Raw genomic sequence first — 19,346 nt, 5'->3', positions numbered from 1 at the left:
GAGGAAAACAATAACAAAACCACACTTGTTTCTGGAAATTAATTTTATATGATATTCCAATATGCAGATTATATAATATGGTATAATCAATAAACAGAGATCATTCTGTTGCTTTACTTGTCATTTCTCATTTTAATGAAAAAGAAAAAACCCTGGGCTGGACGACTCATCCTCTTTTCTCTATTACACATACACAGACATGTAAGAGCACACACACACACACACACACACACACACACACACACATATACACACTCTTCACGCCTGCCAGAATACATTGGCATCCAGAAATATTGCCAATGACATCATGACATCCATCTGACTAACAATGAAACCTATGATCTACACTGTGCCTGTCAATTCAGTACCGTTTAACTGCAGTCACTGTATGACATAAAAAACTCAGCAACTGTGTCTCTCCGGTTTTTACTGCATTTCATCTGCTTGCACAAACTCCATAGCTATACACGTTGGATGCCTGTTGTGGATGTATCAACCAGCAATGATGATGATTTTAACTGTGAATACTCACTGTACACCAACGACGCACTTGTTAACTTCAGCTCCCTCAATTAAATGTACAGGTTCAGACACACATGTGATCCATTTCTTTCTTACACAGACAGACAGACAGACAGACACACACACACACACACACACACACACACACACACAAAGAATTCCATAGGGACCACACATGACGCTTGCTGGTGTTAAAGCTGTTAGGCACGGTCTGTGCTGAGCACCATTCCCAAAATGCCTCCCAGTTGTAACTTGAACTCTTTGAGGAACACATGGGATGAGCACAGCCACTGCAGGTCTCCATCTCTCTCTCTGTCTGAGTCTCTGCCTCTCTGTACTTTATACACCATCAGACTCACTGAAGACATCAACACCTTACCTTACCATAGACCCTACCCAATCAATTGCTTATTAGTCAAGCTCGATCTAGTGCTGTGACAATCCTCCTCAAACCACTGTCAGTAGCCTCAGGCCCCCCTGGCCCAGGGCAGGTTGTAGCAGCCCGGTGTCCTCTTACCTTCGTATCGAACAATTCTGCGACGCATGATCTGTTCATTGGAACTATTTGCTTACAGTGCAAGTATTGTGCTCTTCATATAGACAAATAAAAACTTGGGTGTGCATGGGCGTGTAATTTGTCTGATTTTCACAGTAGAAACCAGAGTTCAAGTTCTCAGACCAAATGCTCATGTTGTGAAATCCTAACAATACTTAGCTGCCATGCACAGGCAGTGTGGGAATAAATCGTTTCAATGTTGGCATTGAAAGTTATAAAATGTCAGCAGTGAACATAATGTTGAGTTTTGCAATATCTTTCCATTTTGATATGTCTTTCCCAGAATAATGACCACAGACTTTCCTGACCTTGAAGCAGTCCCTCCAGGATTTCACAGGGTGTTATGGCCTAATAGGGCAGCTTTTTGGAGAAAATAATAATACTTGCAATGCATGTTGTGATGTTTTTAGGCAGTGTTTTGCAAGGAAATTACAGGAGCAAGTGAAAATTGAAAAAAAAAAGTTGTGATTTTGTATGTGTGTATATGTTAAAAGAATCAAATGCTACTTACTCCAGGGAGAATACAACCAGAGTTTTGAGTTTGTGATTTATATTACATTAACCTGCATATTTAATTTAACTCACCTTGATTCTTTCAGCACTTGGATGCAGCAGCCTCTGTCATGGTGATTTCTCTTATCTGCTGTCCACACATTTCAGTCATTCTCTGGGTGTGTTTTGTGGTAGAAAAGTGTTGATGACTTTTGTTTGTGTTCCACCACAACGTTGCACATGGAGCTAAAAAGTTTACTCCCGCTTCTGTGCAGAACATCAGGGAATTGCCTTGCACAGCCTTAAGCAGTTATTTTTGTTGGTCTGTTCGTGTCCTACATGTCTGCATCATCACAACCTGAAACAAGGAAGTGAGTTTGGGGACATTAAGCTATGACTGGCGAACTCACAGCAAACTATGATGATTGGTCAACTTTATGGAAAAGTTGCAGTGATTGGACAAACTTGCAAGGTCTTTATGAGGAGGGGATTAATTGCTCCTGAGGGCCTGTTAAAAGGACAGTATAAACAATAAAGTTGTCACCAAAACAGTGAGCAGGAGGAGGCTTTAAAGTTCTATCGAATTGAGAGGAACTGCAGATTAGTGGTGATAATCCTTTGTAGGTTTTGTCTAGGGACCCCGTTTACTTTTTTAAAGAAATATAACATACAGCTGTCAAACAATTCATTTTTGAAATCACAGTTAATAGCTGAATTTTGATATTTTAATCACTTTTTTTAGCATGTTTAAAATCCCATTATTTTGCATTTCCAAACAGTTTTGAAGTCCCTATTGACAAGGTGAGGCAATTCTAACGAGACTGCTTTTATTCTTTATGATCTTGGTTTTTCCTTTTATTTATTTTAAATCAGTGCTGCACTGCTACAACAATGTGGTCTGAAACCATGACTTAGAGGTTGGAGACAACTTCAAAGTGCTTATTCTGTGGAATACAGTGTTTGTTTGTTTTTGTTGTTTTCTGACAGGATTACACTCTGACAGTTGAGAAAGTGCAGTGATCACTCACTGATGTCCAATGATCCCCAGTTAATGTGACAGCACATCACCACTATTGTTCCCCATTTTACATTGCATAAATTAGCCTAGCAGCTGGGAGAGTCTTTCTTTATTCACATGAAACCAGGATAAATCACACGCAGGAATTAAAATGCAGGTCTGTGGTCAACCCATAACATCTTTGATTTAGTTTCATCATCAGGTCCGTGGTGATTCATTCACTCCAAAATAGTGCTTTACCATTGTGATGTGGTTGCCCGCTGACATAAGTCTGATTAGCTGCATCTGTATACTTAGGGTGTAGGTGGTAGCTCAAACTCAAAGTAGTTTAATAATATTTTAATTCCATTATACATAAGGTTCATATTACTTTTATCATACATATTACTTGTCAACTGAGCCTTCTGGGAATTTTTTAAAGTGAAAGGAGCCATTCAAAGATGCAGTGGTGTTGTGTTTTCCATCACTGCTGCAGGAAGCAGGAAGCTGCTGCAGAAGCTTCATTATAAGTAAGGGTGCATGGAGAAGACAAAATAGCAACTGGCAATTAGTACATTTAAAAAAAAAAAAAGTGTTGTGTGAAGACCACACCTTAACACTGACAGCCCTAATATAAACATATTGATTAATGAAGCTTGAAAACCATTAGATTTGCAGCTGACTGCTCTAATTCAGAAGTTGGGTTGTTGCTGGCTGTAGGGTGAGATTTTTCAAGCAAGTCAAATACAATTATTTATTGAAATGTGATATGTGATATGTATTCACCTCCACATTCTTGACATGTGCTCAAAGTCCTTATAAACACTTGATGTAATAAATATTGATATAGATACAATATTGAACAAATATCCATGTGTGTTGCTAATTCTGGTAAAAACATAGGGCTGAACTAAATTCAAAGACAGATTTTTTTCATTAGATGAGAATTGATTCCAGTAATGACACATTGCTTAATTCCTTTCTTATGTGAGTTTAATTTCGCGTATTCATGATATTCAAATACAGTGGAGACACAGTAGAGCTGTGATATTAGATATTTGATATGCTGTAGTCCATACTGTGTATTAATGTGTCCTCTCTCAGGACTTCACTGAATAATAGTCATTTGAATATTATGTGTTTGTGTGTGTGTATTCTCGTGTAAAACATTGTCATTGACGTTGCTGATAGCGATCCTGTGTCCTGCCTTCTGTTGCTCAGTAATAACTGCAGTGGTAGTACTGTCCATCTCTCCTCCACTGCAAACACTATGTAACCTTTTATCAGGCAAGAATATGATAAGATTCAATATCACAACACAGTGTAAGTCTATTATTGCCCAGAGGAGGTGCACACAGGCTCCTACAACAGTATTTTCATTTCATGCAGAGAAGCCCTTGCCTTGATTATCTGTCTCTGACACCTCTATAAATGTCTGCACTGCTGTGGCGATGAAAAAACCTCCCCCCAGTCACTCATACATATTTATGGGGCATATGGTACAGAAAGGAGGGTTTTCACACAAACAAAAAAATGATCTGTGTGAAGACAAATACAACTATTTAGGTTCATATACATAATAGGCAAAGCAGACTCAACTTGAGCTCAAATCCAAGCTTGCTTCTAGAATTTATTCAAATGCTGCATTGAATTTAAATTCAGTGTATCAATGTCGATGTGTGTGTGTTTAGAAACATAGATGAAGGCTTATATTTGCCGTTCAATTCTTCAATAATATACAATAAAACATCTTCAGGCAAACACAAATAAATAGATAAATAAATAACTTAAGAGAAGTTGTAAATTTGGTGCTTTTACAACCTAATTTCAGGAGCATATTATAGTAAACCAGAGTCATGAAAAGACCTTGGCTGTTGTCTCATTAAAAGTCTCATGGCTCTGATATGATAAGAAGCAGATTTCCTCATATGGTTTTTATTAAATAACATTGGGTTTTTGTCATCTCTTTCATCATATTTAGATATGAATTCCTGCTGTACATTCTAATATTTAAGCTTGTGCAGAAACCGTTGTCCTTTAGCCACACACACAGACACTGCTGCCATTTTGTTTGACAATCTTGCCAGTGCTGTCACTTTTATTACTTCTTTAACCTTTTATAGTGGACGCCCAGAGGAGCGGAGGAGACAGTTTTACTGCACTGCTCGGAAAATAAATAAAATGCTGGTGTGTTTTGGTGTGCTTCATATCTTGTGGATTGAAGTGGGAGTGTATTTTGGATGATGGGATGGTACCTCAAGTAATTAGAAATTGTAAAAACATCAGTGACATGATGTAGTGCAACATGTCTCTGTTTTACTAAAAATTATGCACCTCTTAAGAACATATTCAAGAGACTATATTTTTTGAGAGATTGAAAGAAAAACTTGTCACTGCAGGGACATTTCTGTTGTGACATTTATCTACCATCACAAACATGAGAAATCCGGTTTTGTTAAATGGTTTGCAACCAGTACCACCAAAGACTCTAAAGCAACTCTCACATGTGACTTTATTCCAAAACTGAATCAGAAACACATCAGGCAGACAGTGGGTTTCGGGTGACGCTCACCTACCTGCTGGCTTGAATCAAAATGGCGTTGCCTCAGCAGGGGATGTCCGGCTCAGCCCTTTGAATGGCAGTTCGGTTAAAGAATGGTGGAATCAAACCATGTAACACCAGACTTCTTGAAACGCTCTCATCTGAGGATGAGCTAATCCTGTTTGCATGGTTCGTCTGGGAGGAAATGGGGGCTGAGAGGAGGTGGGCCGCTGGGGAGTGTTACTACCCCAAAACAGCAGTGTCTTTGCATCGGGGTCCAACCAGTGTGTCTTTGTGGAGGCTGATACAATCAGTGATATCTGTAGGCTGAAGCAGCTTCTATCCTAAATCATGTGTATCCTTAAATTGGCTTATTTTCTCCTTTTCCTCCTGTATCAAAACCTCTGGAGAGGCTTTTACACAATCTTTGGGTGCTAAAACTCTCAATGAAAAACAGACCAATTAAAATAATTTTACTGTTGTCGGGTGTTAAAATGCAGACTGTCCCATGTCTCAGCAACAGAAGAAACTGGGGGAGACATTACTGACACATAAACAGTCCTGAGCAATTAAGTGACAGAAAGCAGAGAACATAACAAATTATATCAGCATTTTCTGCCTGTTTCATTAAAGACAACAGGTGGACTAATGGTCAAACTGTAATATTTAGCTGGAAAATGATATATCATTGTAATCCACCTTAAATGCACACAGTCTAGCAGTCAGATAGATGGCCACTCACCCACACACGTTTATGTAAAAACATCTACCAGATATTCCATGTATGATTTACACAGCTTAGGGACACACACAAACAGTCTGTGTTTACCAGCAGTGTAGGAGGCCTGTACATCTCAAAGCCACTTTTGTTACTTACCCATGATAAAACAACGCCGGCCATTTGTGCCACAACTGCTCTGCTGGCCCTCACAGCTTACTTGTTGACAGGCTGGTAGACAGAGAGAGACATGTGGAATTTTAGTCTGCCTCCTCCTGCACCACCCGCCACTGCCAGCCACACTGTGTGTGTGTGTGTGTGTGTGTGTGTGTGTGTGTGTGTGTGTTTGTGCCTGTGTATGTGGGGGAACACATGCATACAAGTCTTTGTACATGTAGAGCTTTTGCTTGTATGTTTGTGTATCTGATCACCTTCCTGCCTGTGTGTCCATGCATGTGTGCTGCTGAGGATCAAAGAGCAAGTAAGGATGAGTTAATGGGGTGAACAGAGAGGTTTTCTGGGTGTCCTCAACGTGACACCAGACTGAACTCAGGTCAGACCCGGAGTCGATCAGCAGAAATCAGACAGTGTCTCCTTATGATGTGGTACACTGTATGCTGGAGAGATCAGTGCTTCGCAGTTTGTCTGCAGGTGTCCCACAGCCTGAACTATTCTCATACATGTTCCATTTTTGAGTAGCATGGAATTAAAACAAATAAGTTAGGATATCTTTCATAAAACAGTTTGACCACTAGATATCAACACAACTTTCAGATAAATATTTAGTTGGTTCAACTTGAGTTTTTAAAGGTCAAAGCAAATCAGTTTGATTGTATTAAACCAATTGGGTTTGCCAGATTATAAAATGACACTTAGCGGATTGACTTAATAATGCCAGAGTTCAAACTACCTTACTACCTTCGAGTTACCTTAATTTTTTTATAAACCAGTTAAACCAGTGGATTATTTTTAAGTGTTTATATGTCTGTCTATGAGGAAAATATATTGCCACTTAAAATAATTTAGAAACTTTGGACATTCAGGCACTTCAAAAACCCGGACTTTACTCTGATGACATGTTCAGTTAAAATGGGACACGTAGTAAGGTAAAATGGGACACATTTGTTTGTTATTAAATGGTTAAATCCATTTATTAGTTCAGTCATGAATTCATTAAATCTTTAATGTAAACTGTGGCTATTCATGAAAAAACATTTTCTGACTTTTCTGCCATTCTTTCCCTGTTCTTTGACTGCCTGTTTCCTTGGTGGCATGTTGTCTACAATAGACGTGCGTGCATGTAACACCGATAGCTAATTGTGGCTGACATGGACTCACTGCAACTTCTTAAATATTTTTCAAGTGATAAAAATGCTAAAAATGTCTGTAATATTACAGGGTGGCACACAATAGCATAACTTGTGATTTAATGGCATCTGGTTGCCCAAAAAACATGCTGGTTTCACCTCAGATAAATGTCCTATTTCAGCTAAATTTTTTGTCCCATTTTACCTGAATGCATCAAGTACTCACTCAAAACCCTTTCCAATAAAAAATTAAACTGTATATAAAAATATTTTGATCATAAGTCAAACATTTTATAAAATGCAGCATCCTACAACCATTTGTGTTATTATACACATTGTTTTAGTTGCAGTACTCTGGGACCTGTGATTTTTGACTCTTTGCTCTACTCCTCCTAATTATATCAACCAATCAAAATGGCTGTTTCATATAAAGGATATTTGTAGAAATAATGCTGTGATGGTGATTTGCTGCTGATATTTAAAGAGCCCAAGATGTAAAAGCTTATTTGTCTAATTTTACCTGATGGCTCAAATTACCTGACTTCATCCCAGTACTTGAAGACACTGAAAATATATGTATTTGGTGCATTATTGTATGTTTGAATATGTAATTATGTTGTCAGCATGACAACAAACTATTTAAATCTATGACCTAAAACTAGTGATGAGAGCAGGAGTAGAATGATCTAAGTGTTTATCTGTTGATTTTAAATCTTAAACCTGATTTAATTTTTTATTCAGTTTGAATGCTATTGGTCGCACCTCAGATCAACTTTAAATTATATTGTTTGCTCGCTCCCAAAAAAATGGCTTTTTTTGTCATTAGGTAAGAAACGATAAAGAGCAGATGTACTTAAATATTCTCTTTTGTTAGAACTGGAAAAACGTCACAGATACAGCAAAAACATACAGCTCCTGCTCTGATCCTGGGTCAGCCCTCGTGCTTTGTAAACCTAAAAGTCACTGACCCACACAGGCAGAGACCAGTCAGATCAGCGCTTTTTGTTTTATTTCTCTTGAACAAATGAGTGTGGATTTTGATACTGTACATTCACACAGTTCCTCATCAGCAGGGAAGACAGCAGCAGTGACTCTGTTTATTACCTTCATTTGCATGTAAATTAAAGCTGCTTTGTAGCCGCAGGGCTGGCTGCGTGGCCACTGTCTGCAGTCCCTCTGCTTCACACGTACAAACTCAGTCCACTGCTACACACACACACACACACACACACACACAGACACACAGACACACACACACACACACACACACACACTCCTGTGTAATTGGTAGGGAAATGTTAATTTGTCTAATTGTGTTGAAATTTGCAACACACTCTGTGATTTCACACACATGCACACACTGTGCTTTTATTATGCAATTACGCATGCATGGAATGAAAAAGTAGGACTGAAGCATGTGAATAAATTATATAATCCTATCTCTCTGTTTCTACTGGATAATTACAGAGGCCCTGCAAAGCAAACTCTGCCTTCTCTTCCCTGCAGATCTGAGGCCAGCAGCAGAGTGAACAGGTAGAGGTAGAGAAAACAGGTAGAGGCAAAGATCCAGTCAGCCTGTCACAACAATTACCTTTGAATTTGACAAATTGATCTCAGCCTACTGTTACCCTCTTTTTTCCTTCCCTTTTTTAAGAGAGGAGGTTATACTTTGTTTGGACTGGCTCAAGAGTGATTACAGAAGAGACAAACTCTTCCTATACGGGAACTATGAAACTCCGAATGACAGATGACCTCCACGCTGGAGGAAATAGCCAGGTTTCATCAGGAAGATGCTCACTCGATAAGTAATTTGGTCCAAAATAATTGTACAGTGGACTGTTGTCAGCAACACAGCTCTCAGTTTACCATCTGAACAGCTTCACATGGGGAACTATAATGTTCTATCTATCTATCTATCTATCTATCTATCTATCTATCTATCTATCTATCTATGATGATCTATCTATCAGTGATGATTCATTTACCTCTCAAAGTAACCTGAGGGCATTTCTCTGTTCCACATATATTTTCCTTATTGGCAGTTTAAAATCACATGAGTTCACCTCACCCTCAGTAAATAATGATCTGCCCCAAAGTACAGACATGTACTGAAGCCTCCTCCTGTAATTTAGCTGGGTAAGAGGACGAGAGCAATAAATTCATTTGATAAAAAAGGGATTATTTTGGTGAGAGGCTGCCTGCTTTTCTTTCATTTTTGAATTTTTTTCTAACACACACACACACACACACACCTATTTAAGAAGAGTGGCATTGACAGAGGCTCACATTAACTACAATTTTAAATAAATATTTTATATGTTTTAATTTTTTTTCTTTGGCATGTCTTTGTAAACATCAGATCCTGAAAATATTGACCATTTAAAATGCAAAATAAGACTTTTGTTTCTTGTAAATGTGGACCAAGTTAAAAAAAAAATGAATGAATGATCTGGGATCTGAAGCTGTATTTAAAAGGGCATTCAACCATTTACTGTAATGCATTTAAAACATTATTCATGTGGAGTGTTTAGTATATTAAAAAATAGGCTATGGTTTTTTTGTTAAAACAATCTTGTCATCTGACAAGTCACGCCAAATAATAGCTGCCAAGACTGAAAGTCAAGTCAAGTCAAGATTGTGGAAATACATTTTAAAAAGGGATCAAAAATTTTGCGTTAACATTTGTTGTGGTTTTAACTTTGAAAATAAAATCATTTTCAGAATACAGACCTGGTTTTAGGCTGCCTCATTTATTTTTGTCCATCATTACTTTATTTTTTAAGAGTCGTTTTTGGGATGAGATGCAGACTGCGGACATGGCCTTGACCCCGCTGAGCCGCACACACAAAGGAAGGGTTCTCTCCTAGCTCCAACACTTCTATATTTTTGTTTCAGACCTACAGAGGGCTGGCTGATGAAATGAGTGAACACAGAGACGGTGAGGCAATTTCATGCTCTGCAACGCTTTGAACAGCGCTGATAGCGGCGCGTCTCGCAGTGTAAATTCACCTCCTTTCTAAAAGACCTATGAATATGAATTCAGTTGTCCCACTCACTTGAACCAATGAGCCCCCCCCCCCCCCCCCCCAAAAAAAATATTCGTTGTCACCCACTAGAGAAAATGGGGCAGTGTGTTTCCTGAGGATTTTTTTTCTTTTTCCAATATAAAAGTGTTTATTTGGAAACATGGTTTACATAATATATTCCCCCGCTCTTCTTCCGGAGAGAAGCTAACATATAGCTGTTTGCTGTGTTTGTGTATAAATAAAGGCAATACCAGAGGAAATGAAGCACAGACGGCCCAAAATACTCCATTTGTGATTTGGTGTACAACACAGTATATGCCCTCTGTACAGGCTGCACCCCCTCTGTAAGAACTGTAGTAATCCTATGGTCACTTTCAGAGGGGTATTATACAAACACCACAGTGAAAATGTCGGAATATGATAGAAGATTCTCTCACAGAAACAGTACAAACACACTTTGGCTCCAAACATCATCACAATAAAATGATAAAGATGCCATAAGCGTTAGATAAAGACGTAGCTACTGTAAAATAACGAGCTTTCCCTATCACACAAACAGGAATCTATAAAAATGTGATCCATTGTTCTTATTAATATGAATAACTTTAACGCTGCAGTCTTCTTTTGAATTTCGGCTGTACCTTCCTGTATTAATGTGTCTTGTAGCATTATTATAGGCCATATAGACTGAGGCTGCAGGATTTTAAAGATACCGAGGTCATGATTCCAGGTACCTCAAACAAAACAAACAAAACAAAATATACAATTTATTTGCTCTGTTAATTATGAATTTAGAATTTCTGTACGGTCTTAATTTTGTTTCAAAGATTATAGTGGGAAATTACAGATTTTTTTTAATTGTGCTGATTGGCCAGAAATTGTCAAATTGAAATATTTGGCATTGAAAAATATTGAATCAGCAGAAACAATTCTGATTGCAAATGCATTTTCAATTAAAAACACAAAGTCCCTTTAAATTCTTAAAATCTACAATTTCTATAATAATAATAATAATAATAATAATAATAATGACCTCAGTGTTCACAGTTCTAAGTCCCATTATGTTTTTTCTATAATATTCCTGTATCATTCCCGATGGGGACTTACTGTGTGTCTCGTGCTCAGAAGTGATGTTTAAGTATCCGCTGTATCATCACTATATTGTTTGTTTGTGGCACTTTAAATCTCTGTAAATGCACTGTAGGATTATTACAGTTCTTAATGCAGTTCTTATTGATTATTACAGGTCGTAGAAGTCAGTTGGTCCAGGGGTGAAAGAAAACGAACCAAAAAACAAAAACAAACAGCAACAAAAAAACTAAAGTCTGAAGGAGCCAGTGGCTGTTCTCGCGGTGTTTGGGTGGGTTGGCGTGGTGGTGTTTGTGGCTGTTGGAGGACGGGTGCGTGCAGCAGCAGCAGCAGCAGCAGCAGCAGCGCCGTATGGAACCAGATCAACATGAGCTGAAGGGAGGAGAAACAGCCCAGAAACATCAGCCGGTGTGGGTTTATTACGGCTGAAGCGGGTGGTGGTGGAGGAGGGGTCCATTTAGTTCTCAGCTCAGGGGACACAGAAATAAGCGCAATGGGGGATGTTGCTATTTTCGTTATTGTCTTTGAAGAGGTCCAGGCTCTGTTTTCCAATAAAATCTTTGGTTTTGCGGTGGCAGGTCAGTCCAAGAATGTGCAGTCTGTTCTGCTGTGTTGTCACGTTTGAAGAGGAGGAGACAGACATGAAGAAGAGGAGAGCTGTTGACAAACCGTATGAGGGAGATCTGCTCAGCTCTCGCTCTCCATCCTCATCATTAAATTAGATATTATTTATTTACAATGTACAGTGTGTGTGTGTGTGGAGGAGAGCGGTGGACAGCGCACAGTCTTGCGTCCTGGTGCGGCCGGCCGGGCTCCTCAGTCGCTGTCCTCCTTGTCCTCCTGGATGGTGGTAGTGGAATGGTTGTACAGTCCCTGCGCCATCAGCTGCAGCGCCAGCCCGTTCTTGAAGCCGCTGGCCTTTTTGATCTTGGCTCGCTTGTTCTGAAACCAGATTTTGATCTGGGACTCATTGAGACTGAGCTCCTGGGCCAGAGACTGCCGCCGTTGCTCCGTAATGTAGCGGTTCACCTGGAACTCCGTCTTCAGTCTCTGCAGCTGCTCGGCCGTGAAGGCCGTGCGCGGCCGCTTGTCCTCTTTGCCGCTTTTCGACTTTTTAAGTTTCCGTGTCCTTGGGCCTGCAGTAAGGGCGAAAGGACGGCACAGCGGAAATATAAATATTCAGCGCATATTAAAAAATAACTGACAATGAAGCAAAAAGGTCGAAAAAAACTAGAACTAATTTTTAAATCAACAGTCATTCGTATCAGTCTACACACACACACACACACACACACACACACGGGAATTGTTAGCCTATATATAGGCCTAATTTTTCTAACTGTTATGGTGGACATAATAATAATAATAATAATAATAATAATAAGAAGAAGAAGAAGAAGAAGAAGAAGAAAAAGACAACCGCAACAACAACAGCCCTATTGTTGTTATTCGACATTCACAAGAACATAGTACTGAGTAGAAACGGTGTATTTATATTACCACAATATTAATATCATTATTATTGTTACTTGTAGTAATATAATAATAATAATAGCCTAATAATAATAATAATAATAGCCCTATTTTTATTATTAGTCGACATTAACTATATCATCCCGATAGTACTCAGTAGTAACAGTGTATTTGGCCTATAATATTACCAACATGAATATAAGCGCCATTAATATTATTCATATTATTTACTGACAGAGTAAAGTAGGCCATGTCATTTGTGTTCCATGTGCGACAGTGTAGCAGCAGCGGCAGCAGCAGTCAGTGATGCTGCAGGCTGTGAACTCCAGCCCGTTAACACACGCGTTATTACTACCTTATTATCACTGCATGGATGAATACAGCACACAATGTTCAGCATTTATTGATACCGCTACGCGAATATTGCATTATGTTTGAGGAGTGTAATCACGTAAGTCAAAATTCGGTGTGTATTTTAATATTGAACACACAAAGGAGCCGCAAAGTGGAAAAAACGGACAGAATTTAAGGCGTAAACCCTCCACACACAAGTCATTGCATTGTCTTACAGACTTATTTAAAGTTAGAAAAACACAAAAAATAATGCGAATTATAAAAACTGAAATTTAGAGATCAGCCAGGCTGAACGGAGATAAATTAATAAATAGGCTACACCACACAAACTGATAGTCAAATAATGCGCAGTAGTTGCGCACACCGGCCCCCCAGAAATCATCCGAACAATAGTTTCCTTTAATGTAAGATCATATCTGGATATTAGAATAAAATATGTTGACTACCTGTTTACAGTTGAATACTGAGTGTGTTGTTTATTATATTTATTATTAGGCTATCAACAAAATCTATAGACTATTAATTAATTCAAAATTTTCGGCTTCTATTTCTCATGCAAATTAACAATGCGCCAAAATGAAATACATCCGATTAATTAGCAGGCACGTGTATTCTAGCACAATAATAGCAGCTAGAAAAGCCAGCCATAGGGTAGGCCTATATAAATTGTTTTCTTTCTTTTTTTTTTTTTTTTTAGAAGAAAGCCTCTGTGTATTTTACACACAGCCTACCAGCTGTCTTTGTGTTTTGGTGATTTGCTGAAGTCAGACTAAAATCAAACAGGCGGTTAATGAATTCAAAATGTCTCCTGCGGCAAGGAGGGCTGATAGCCATTATTTAGCTACATCTAATTCCATTGTGTTTTATTCCGCCAGCAGCTCATATCTTCACCTCAGCCGGCTCGGAATTGGACAACAGGTTACACACAGTATCACCCAGCCATCACAGAGGAAATTACTTTATATCGATACAAAGTGTCTGCTGTAGATCTGTACATCAAGTCCTTGAACCAAAACACGTGTCACACACAGCCAAAAGCTGCGGGGCTGGTGCCTCTATTATCTGTACAATCATAATCCTAAAGGATCGATGCTGGCCAATTTACATTTATGGAAATGTAACAAGACACAATGTGTTTAAAAGAGAGTAAAATAGTTAAATAAATCAGATGAACACGTGTTTGACTCAGCCTGCAGGATACTGTTCTAAATCTCAATTGCACGTGTTTATCTTCTCTATTTGAAATGTGTGATACACAAACAATATCTAGGCCTACGGATCATCTAGTTGTTAGTTTTTCCTTTTACATTCATAATGTGTTGTAAATACACGGATGCAGCTACAGAGACACGTTAGAAAAGAACAGAAATTTATGGAGGGCGGAAAACAACAGACGTTTATGTTGTTTTCACTCTGCAAATTTCTGCACAACACATGCTGCTGTATCGTTGTTGTTGTTGTTGTTTTCTTAATGGTTAATTAGGAATCATTTTCGAAATATTGTGTTGAATTTTCACTGAAACGCGTTGGTGTCAACGTGCTTCAATAAACTCAAGGTCAAATCAAAATGGAAATTATGAACTATATAATTTTTAGTTTGCATGAAATTCTCGTTGATAAGAATGATGGAGCGTGCGATATATTTAATATCTAATAAATGTACTATTGTGCTAAACGACAGACCTCTTTGGGGATTTAAATAATGAAATGATTTGGAAAGAAACCATTCTACTAAATGAAAATAAAGATTAACTCTGACAACATAACCAAATGTTTTTAAACACTTTCCAGGAAACGCTGTATGTTGGCCTACAAGTTGGATATTAAGATGAAGTAAATAAATAAATAAAAAAGGTTATAAAGATATATGATAGTGATAAAAATAAGATTGGGTCAGTTGGTGGTATTAAGAAATTTTAAAACATTTTCTCGCGCTTTACTTTTGTAAAAAGTATCTTGATTTGTCGGATTAAAATGGCTCCATGTAGAAATGTATCTTGTTTTGTGTCAGATTCAAACTTCTGTGATATTCCTCCATTCTAAAACGATCAGAGTTGTTTTACTTCATGAAACTATTGTCTTACCAGATGAGGGCCTGTCCGAGTACCGGGTACAGTAGACCCAGGCAGGCCAGAGAAGTGGTTGGCTCTCCGGTGTGGGCGCCCCTGTGCCGTTCAGCACCACCAGCGAGGAGGACGTGTTCTCCCCCGCCCCGCCGCCAGTTCTGTCCTCGGCTTTCAAGCCGCTGCTCCCGGTGGAGGCGGCTTCAGTTCCTCCGCCGCTGCTGTTACTCTTTTTAGGACTCACCAAAGAGGTGGAGGAGGCGGAAGACGAAGTGCTGTCACTGCTGCAATTGGAATCCTGGCACGGCGTCCCGGGAAGGCTCGGCCTGCTGACCACCGGGTGGACGCGTTCCCGGCCGGAGGTCTGCGCCCTCTCCCGCGGGCCCAGGCCGTGCTCCTTCTTGCAGCCGAAGTCCGGGCGCAAAATGTTGTCGATGAAAAAGTTGGTGGTTCTGTGGGCCTGCTGGGCGACCTGCAGCGGCAGTATAGGCGGCGAGGGCAGGCTGTGAGACGGGGAGACGCTCTCTCCCTCGCTGCTGTCCGTGCTGTTCAGATCCCGCTGCTCCTCCATCGCTGCTTCTCGGAAGAACGTAGCTCGTGTTCTCTCAATCCACTTCCACTTTGTGGGCCTGTGTTGTATCCAAAATATGAAAACAGGAAGCACTAAAACATAGTTATTTTCTCACCGAAATATTGCTGGCTGCTGTAATTATTCGCAAACTGTGGACATCCTGCTTGCGTAAAGGCGCTCCTGCGCGTCATGGTCGGTGACTTAAGACTGGCTATGGTTGCTATTGCGCACTGCTCTCACACACCCAGAGCTTTTCACCGCTGCATGACAGTCGGATCTTCACAAAGTCCTCACATCTCACACACACACACACACACACACACACACACACACACACACACACACACACACACACACACACACACACACCAGAGATAGACGATTAATATCCAAAGCGCAGCGGGCCAATCACCGACCGGGACACTTTTGGACAAGGGGTGGCGACGTCCAATAATGTCAGGCGTCTCTGAGCCAAGAGGGGAGCCGTGGAGCAGCGAGCAGACTTCACACAGAAACCAAACAAGAGATTATCACTGCTCCGCGCCCTCAGCCTTGTTACAGTGTATCTGTTACATCTTATACAGCTGAGGGAGAGCAGGAGAAGAATCACACACACACACACACACACACACACACACACACACACACACACACACACACCCGTACTCGTTAACTGTTTTTTGTTGTTGTTTGAATAAATCCAACTGCTCACCTCCAGGCATTTGACTGTTAACTGGAGAGACACTGTGGGACACTTGCATGCGAAACAAGATTTTGCTTTGATTCTCGAATTTTCTTGTGAAATGACTTCCCATCAATATACTATGCGTCCGGCATCCAAACATCTCGCGGATAGGAGCTTTTATGTAATCCACAGTGTACACTTGTTGTACAGGGCATTTTAGCTTATCGCTCACACACAAGCAGACAACACAACACACAGTCACCATGAAGTACAGGCCTTCAAGAACCAGGACCAAACCATCACCGTATGTTTTCTTTTAGCCAAACGAAACTGTATACCACCTATTTGCTCATATATGTCCATTTAACATCCATACATCTCCAGGTTTGATACACACCCCACTCTCCCCTGGTTTCTCCTCCTTTCTGAGGTACAGCCTCCATTGTCAGCCGGTATTGTCTTCTAGGCCGAGCTCCGGAAAAGCGCGCTCTTATCTCTCAGTGAGAGAGAGAAGCAGCGGTGGATAATTTATAGGTTTTAATTACTCTGTATTCCGCCTGATCAGCCGGACCTTCATCACCTGGCTGCGGGAGGAGAGCGGCTCAAAGCCTCTGTCACCATCACCGCGCCAAACACTTCATCAAAGTGCACGCTAAGTGGGCCGATAGAATAATAAATGCAACATAATAGACAGGCGCGCTGCAGAAGAGCCTTTTCAAGGTGTTAATAGAAAAGTCGCTGTGCGCTTGGAATACAGAGGAGACTGCAGGGAAGAACAACTTAATTGGTGTAATTCATATTAAGGCTTTTGTTCTTTATTTTTCTTTATTTTTTTTATGTGAGGCTGGAGGCCTGAGTGAGTGCGCCTCTTACACCAAGGACTGAAAAGTAGTAGCCTACCTCTGTTGTCTATATGGGGAAATTCACTATCATTTTTAAGAACAATCGATTTTTATCGGGCATTCATCGATTGAGACTTTTAAATGACCTTAAGTGTTAGTACATAACAATATTACACTCACAATAATTCTACAATATTCCTCCAGAGAGTCAATGTGTCTGTGATTCATTCTATTTTATTTCATTTATCTTAGTGTTTTTTTCTTATTGTTTCTACATTAGTTTGTCTTAGCAGGCTTTTTGTTTGTTTGTTTTTTATGTGCACCAGACACAATGAACTATACTCTGTTTTATGAATGATATGGAAAATTATATTGTTTCTGTTACTTAATACGATATACCTTTTGTGTTTTTAGAATAACCCATGTATATATATATACATACATATATATATATATATATATATATATATATATATATATATATATATATATATATAATTATCATTATAGTTAATGCGAAGCCTAAAGGACCATAAGTTGCCGAAACAACACATATCAACACACTATCAGGTCTGTTAAAGAGGAGCTTTTCCTCTCTGCTTTTGGATTAACCCACCTTGCAGGCCACACACACACACACACACACACACACACACACACACACAGTGTGAGGTGAGGCTAATATGAGCTGTTTCTGGATGAAGATTAGTTGATTTTGATTTTGTCGGTCAGCTCCTCTAATGGAAGGGTTGAGATTTAGAGAGTGTTTCTGATCAGCTCAGTTCGCCATTTCCGCAAAGATTACGATTTTTTCTAAGATTATCTTTGGTGTCACTACAGGGAGGATGCGGCAGCAAGCATACAAATCAATGGATTAAAATGTAGCCTGGAAATAATATAAATTATTCCGTTAAAATAAATGCAATACACAGACGCTCGAGATAAGGCTTTTTCGTTGAATGGTGTAATTTATAGCTTGGTTATTAGAGATATTAGGACAGGGATATAGTCGCAAGAAAGAAAATAATTAAATAAAATCCACACTTTACACGTTTTACACGTAAAATCGTTTGATCATTATGACAGAAATGTTACAGCTGTAACGCATTTGAAATGAATAAGGTCTGCATAAATAAATACGCCTATTTCTATTCTCTTAATGACTACAGTGACAACAACAATAATGGTATGATAATAATAATAGCCTAATAATAATAATAATAATAATAATTGTATAGATAAGCGCAGCTTTTCCAGCACTGGGGGAAACTTTTAGTAAATCTTTTTTTTTTTTAAAACGAAATTATTATTAAACGCACCAAACTCCGAAATGAACCGTTCTTCTGTGCTCACCTTTAAAACGCCAAAGGGGAGCGCTTTGCTGTGAGATGCTGGAGTTTGTCACACAGTGACTCAGTTTAACAGGCCTGCCTCCTGAAGCTGCTGGTCGGACTGTCTGAACCCTCCCTGAAGACAGCTTTAAAGGAGCAGTCCGGTATGAACAAAGATCACAGCACCAGTCTGAACGCTGCGGGTAACTGGCAGTTTGTAAAGGGAGTTGCCTCGATTTTAAGATGTTTCAGCCTAATTTAACATGCTTTGGTTCGGAAACTGACACTAGAAGTACAGTAGAGCCAACCATACATGCACTTTGTAGAGGAGGTCTCTGTTTAAAGATACATCCAGTAGTATAACTTTGGTGGAGTCTTTTCTTACAGCAAGTCTGCTCTGTTTGATTTACTTTACCAGTATAACGATGAAAACGGCTGAAAGTGAAATGGAAAAAGAAACAGGAAATAATGAAAATTGAAATATATTTAGCAACCTTGCCAGAGATGACTGACTCATAATTACGAAATCCAAGCTGTAAAATATTTAGGCGATAACCTGGTGGCAAATAAACACCTGTAGGCCTACTGTGACTGCAACTGGAAATTGTGATATTGAGGATCCTCTGAAGGACCTGGCGACGCTGCATCTACTGTTCACTCCTCATCAATTTTATCATCACACAGTGCCTCACAATGCAAATACTTCGGTGAGCACACAGTGAGAGAAAATTGTATCAGAGCGACATCTAGTGGTCGATGGAGTACCTTGTGTAAAATA

General features: G+C 39.5%; 1 protein-coding gene across 1 annotated transcript; it reads right to left on the bottom strand.

The window, feature by feature from the left end:
• Positions 1-10,263: 10,263 nt before the first annotated feature.
• Positions 10,264-15,993, bottom strand: LOC126392758 (homeobox protein engrailed-1-B-like). Its single transcript, XM_050048372.1, has 2 exons — positions 15,161-15,993; positions 10,264-12,385 (listed from the first exon to the last, which is right to left on the bottom strand). Exons 1-2 carry the CDS (start codon positions 15,708-15,710, stop codon positions 12,066-12,068), a joined length of 870 nt encoding a protein of 289 aa, XP_049904329.1. The 5' UTR covers positions 15,711-15,993; the 3' UTR covers positions 10,264-12,065.
• Between the last annotated feature and the right edge of the window lie 3,353 nt (positions 15,994-19,346).

This window comes from Epinephelus moara, chromosome 7 (genome assembly GCF_006386435.1).
Source record: "Epinephelus moara isolate mb chromosome 7, YSFRI_EMoa_1.0, whole genome shotgun sequence".
NCBI lineage: Eukaryota > Metazoa > Chordata > Actinopteri > Perciformes > Serranidae > Epinephelus > Epinephelus moara.
The sequence above is the reverse complement of the archived record's forward strand: the minus strand, read 5'-3'. Positions and strand labels throughout refer to the sequence as shown.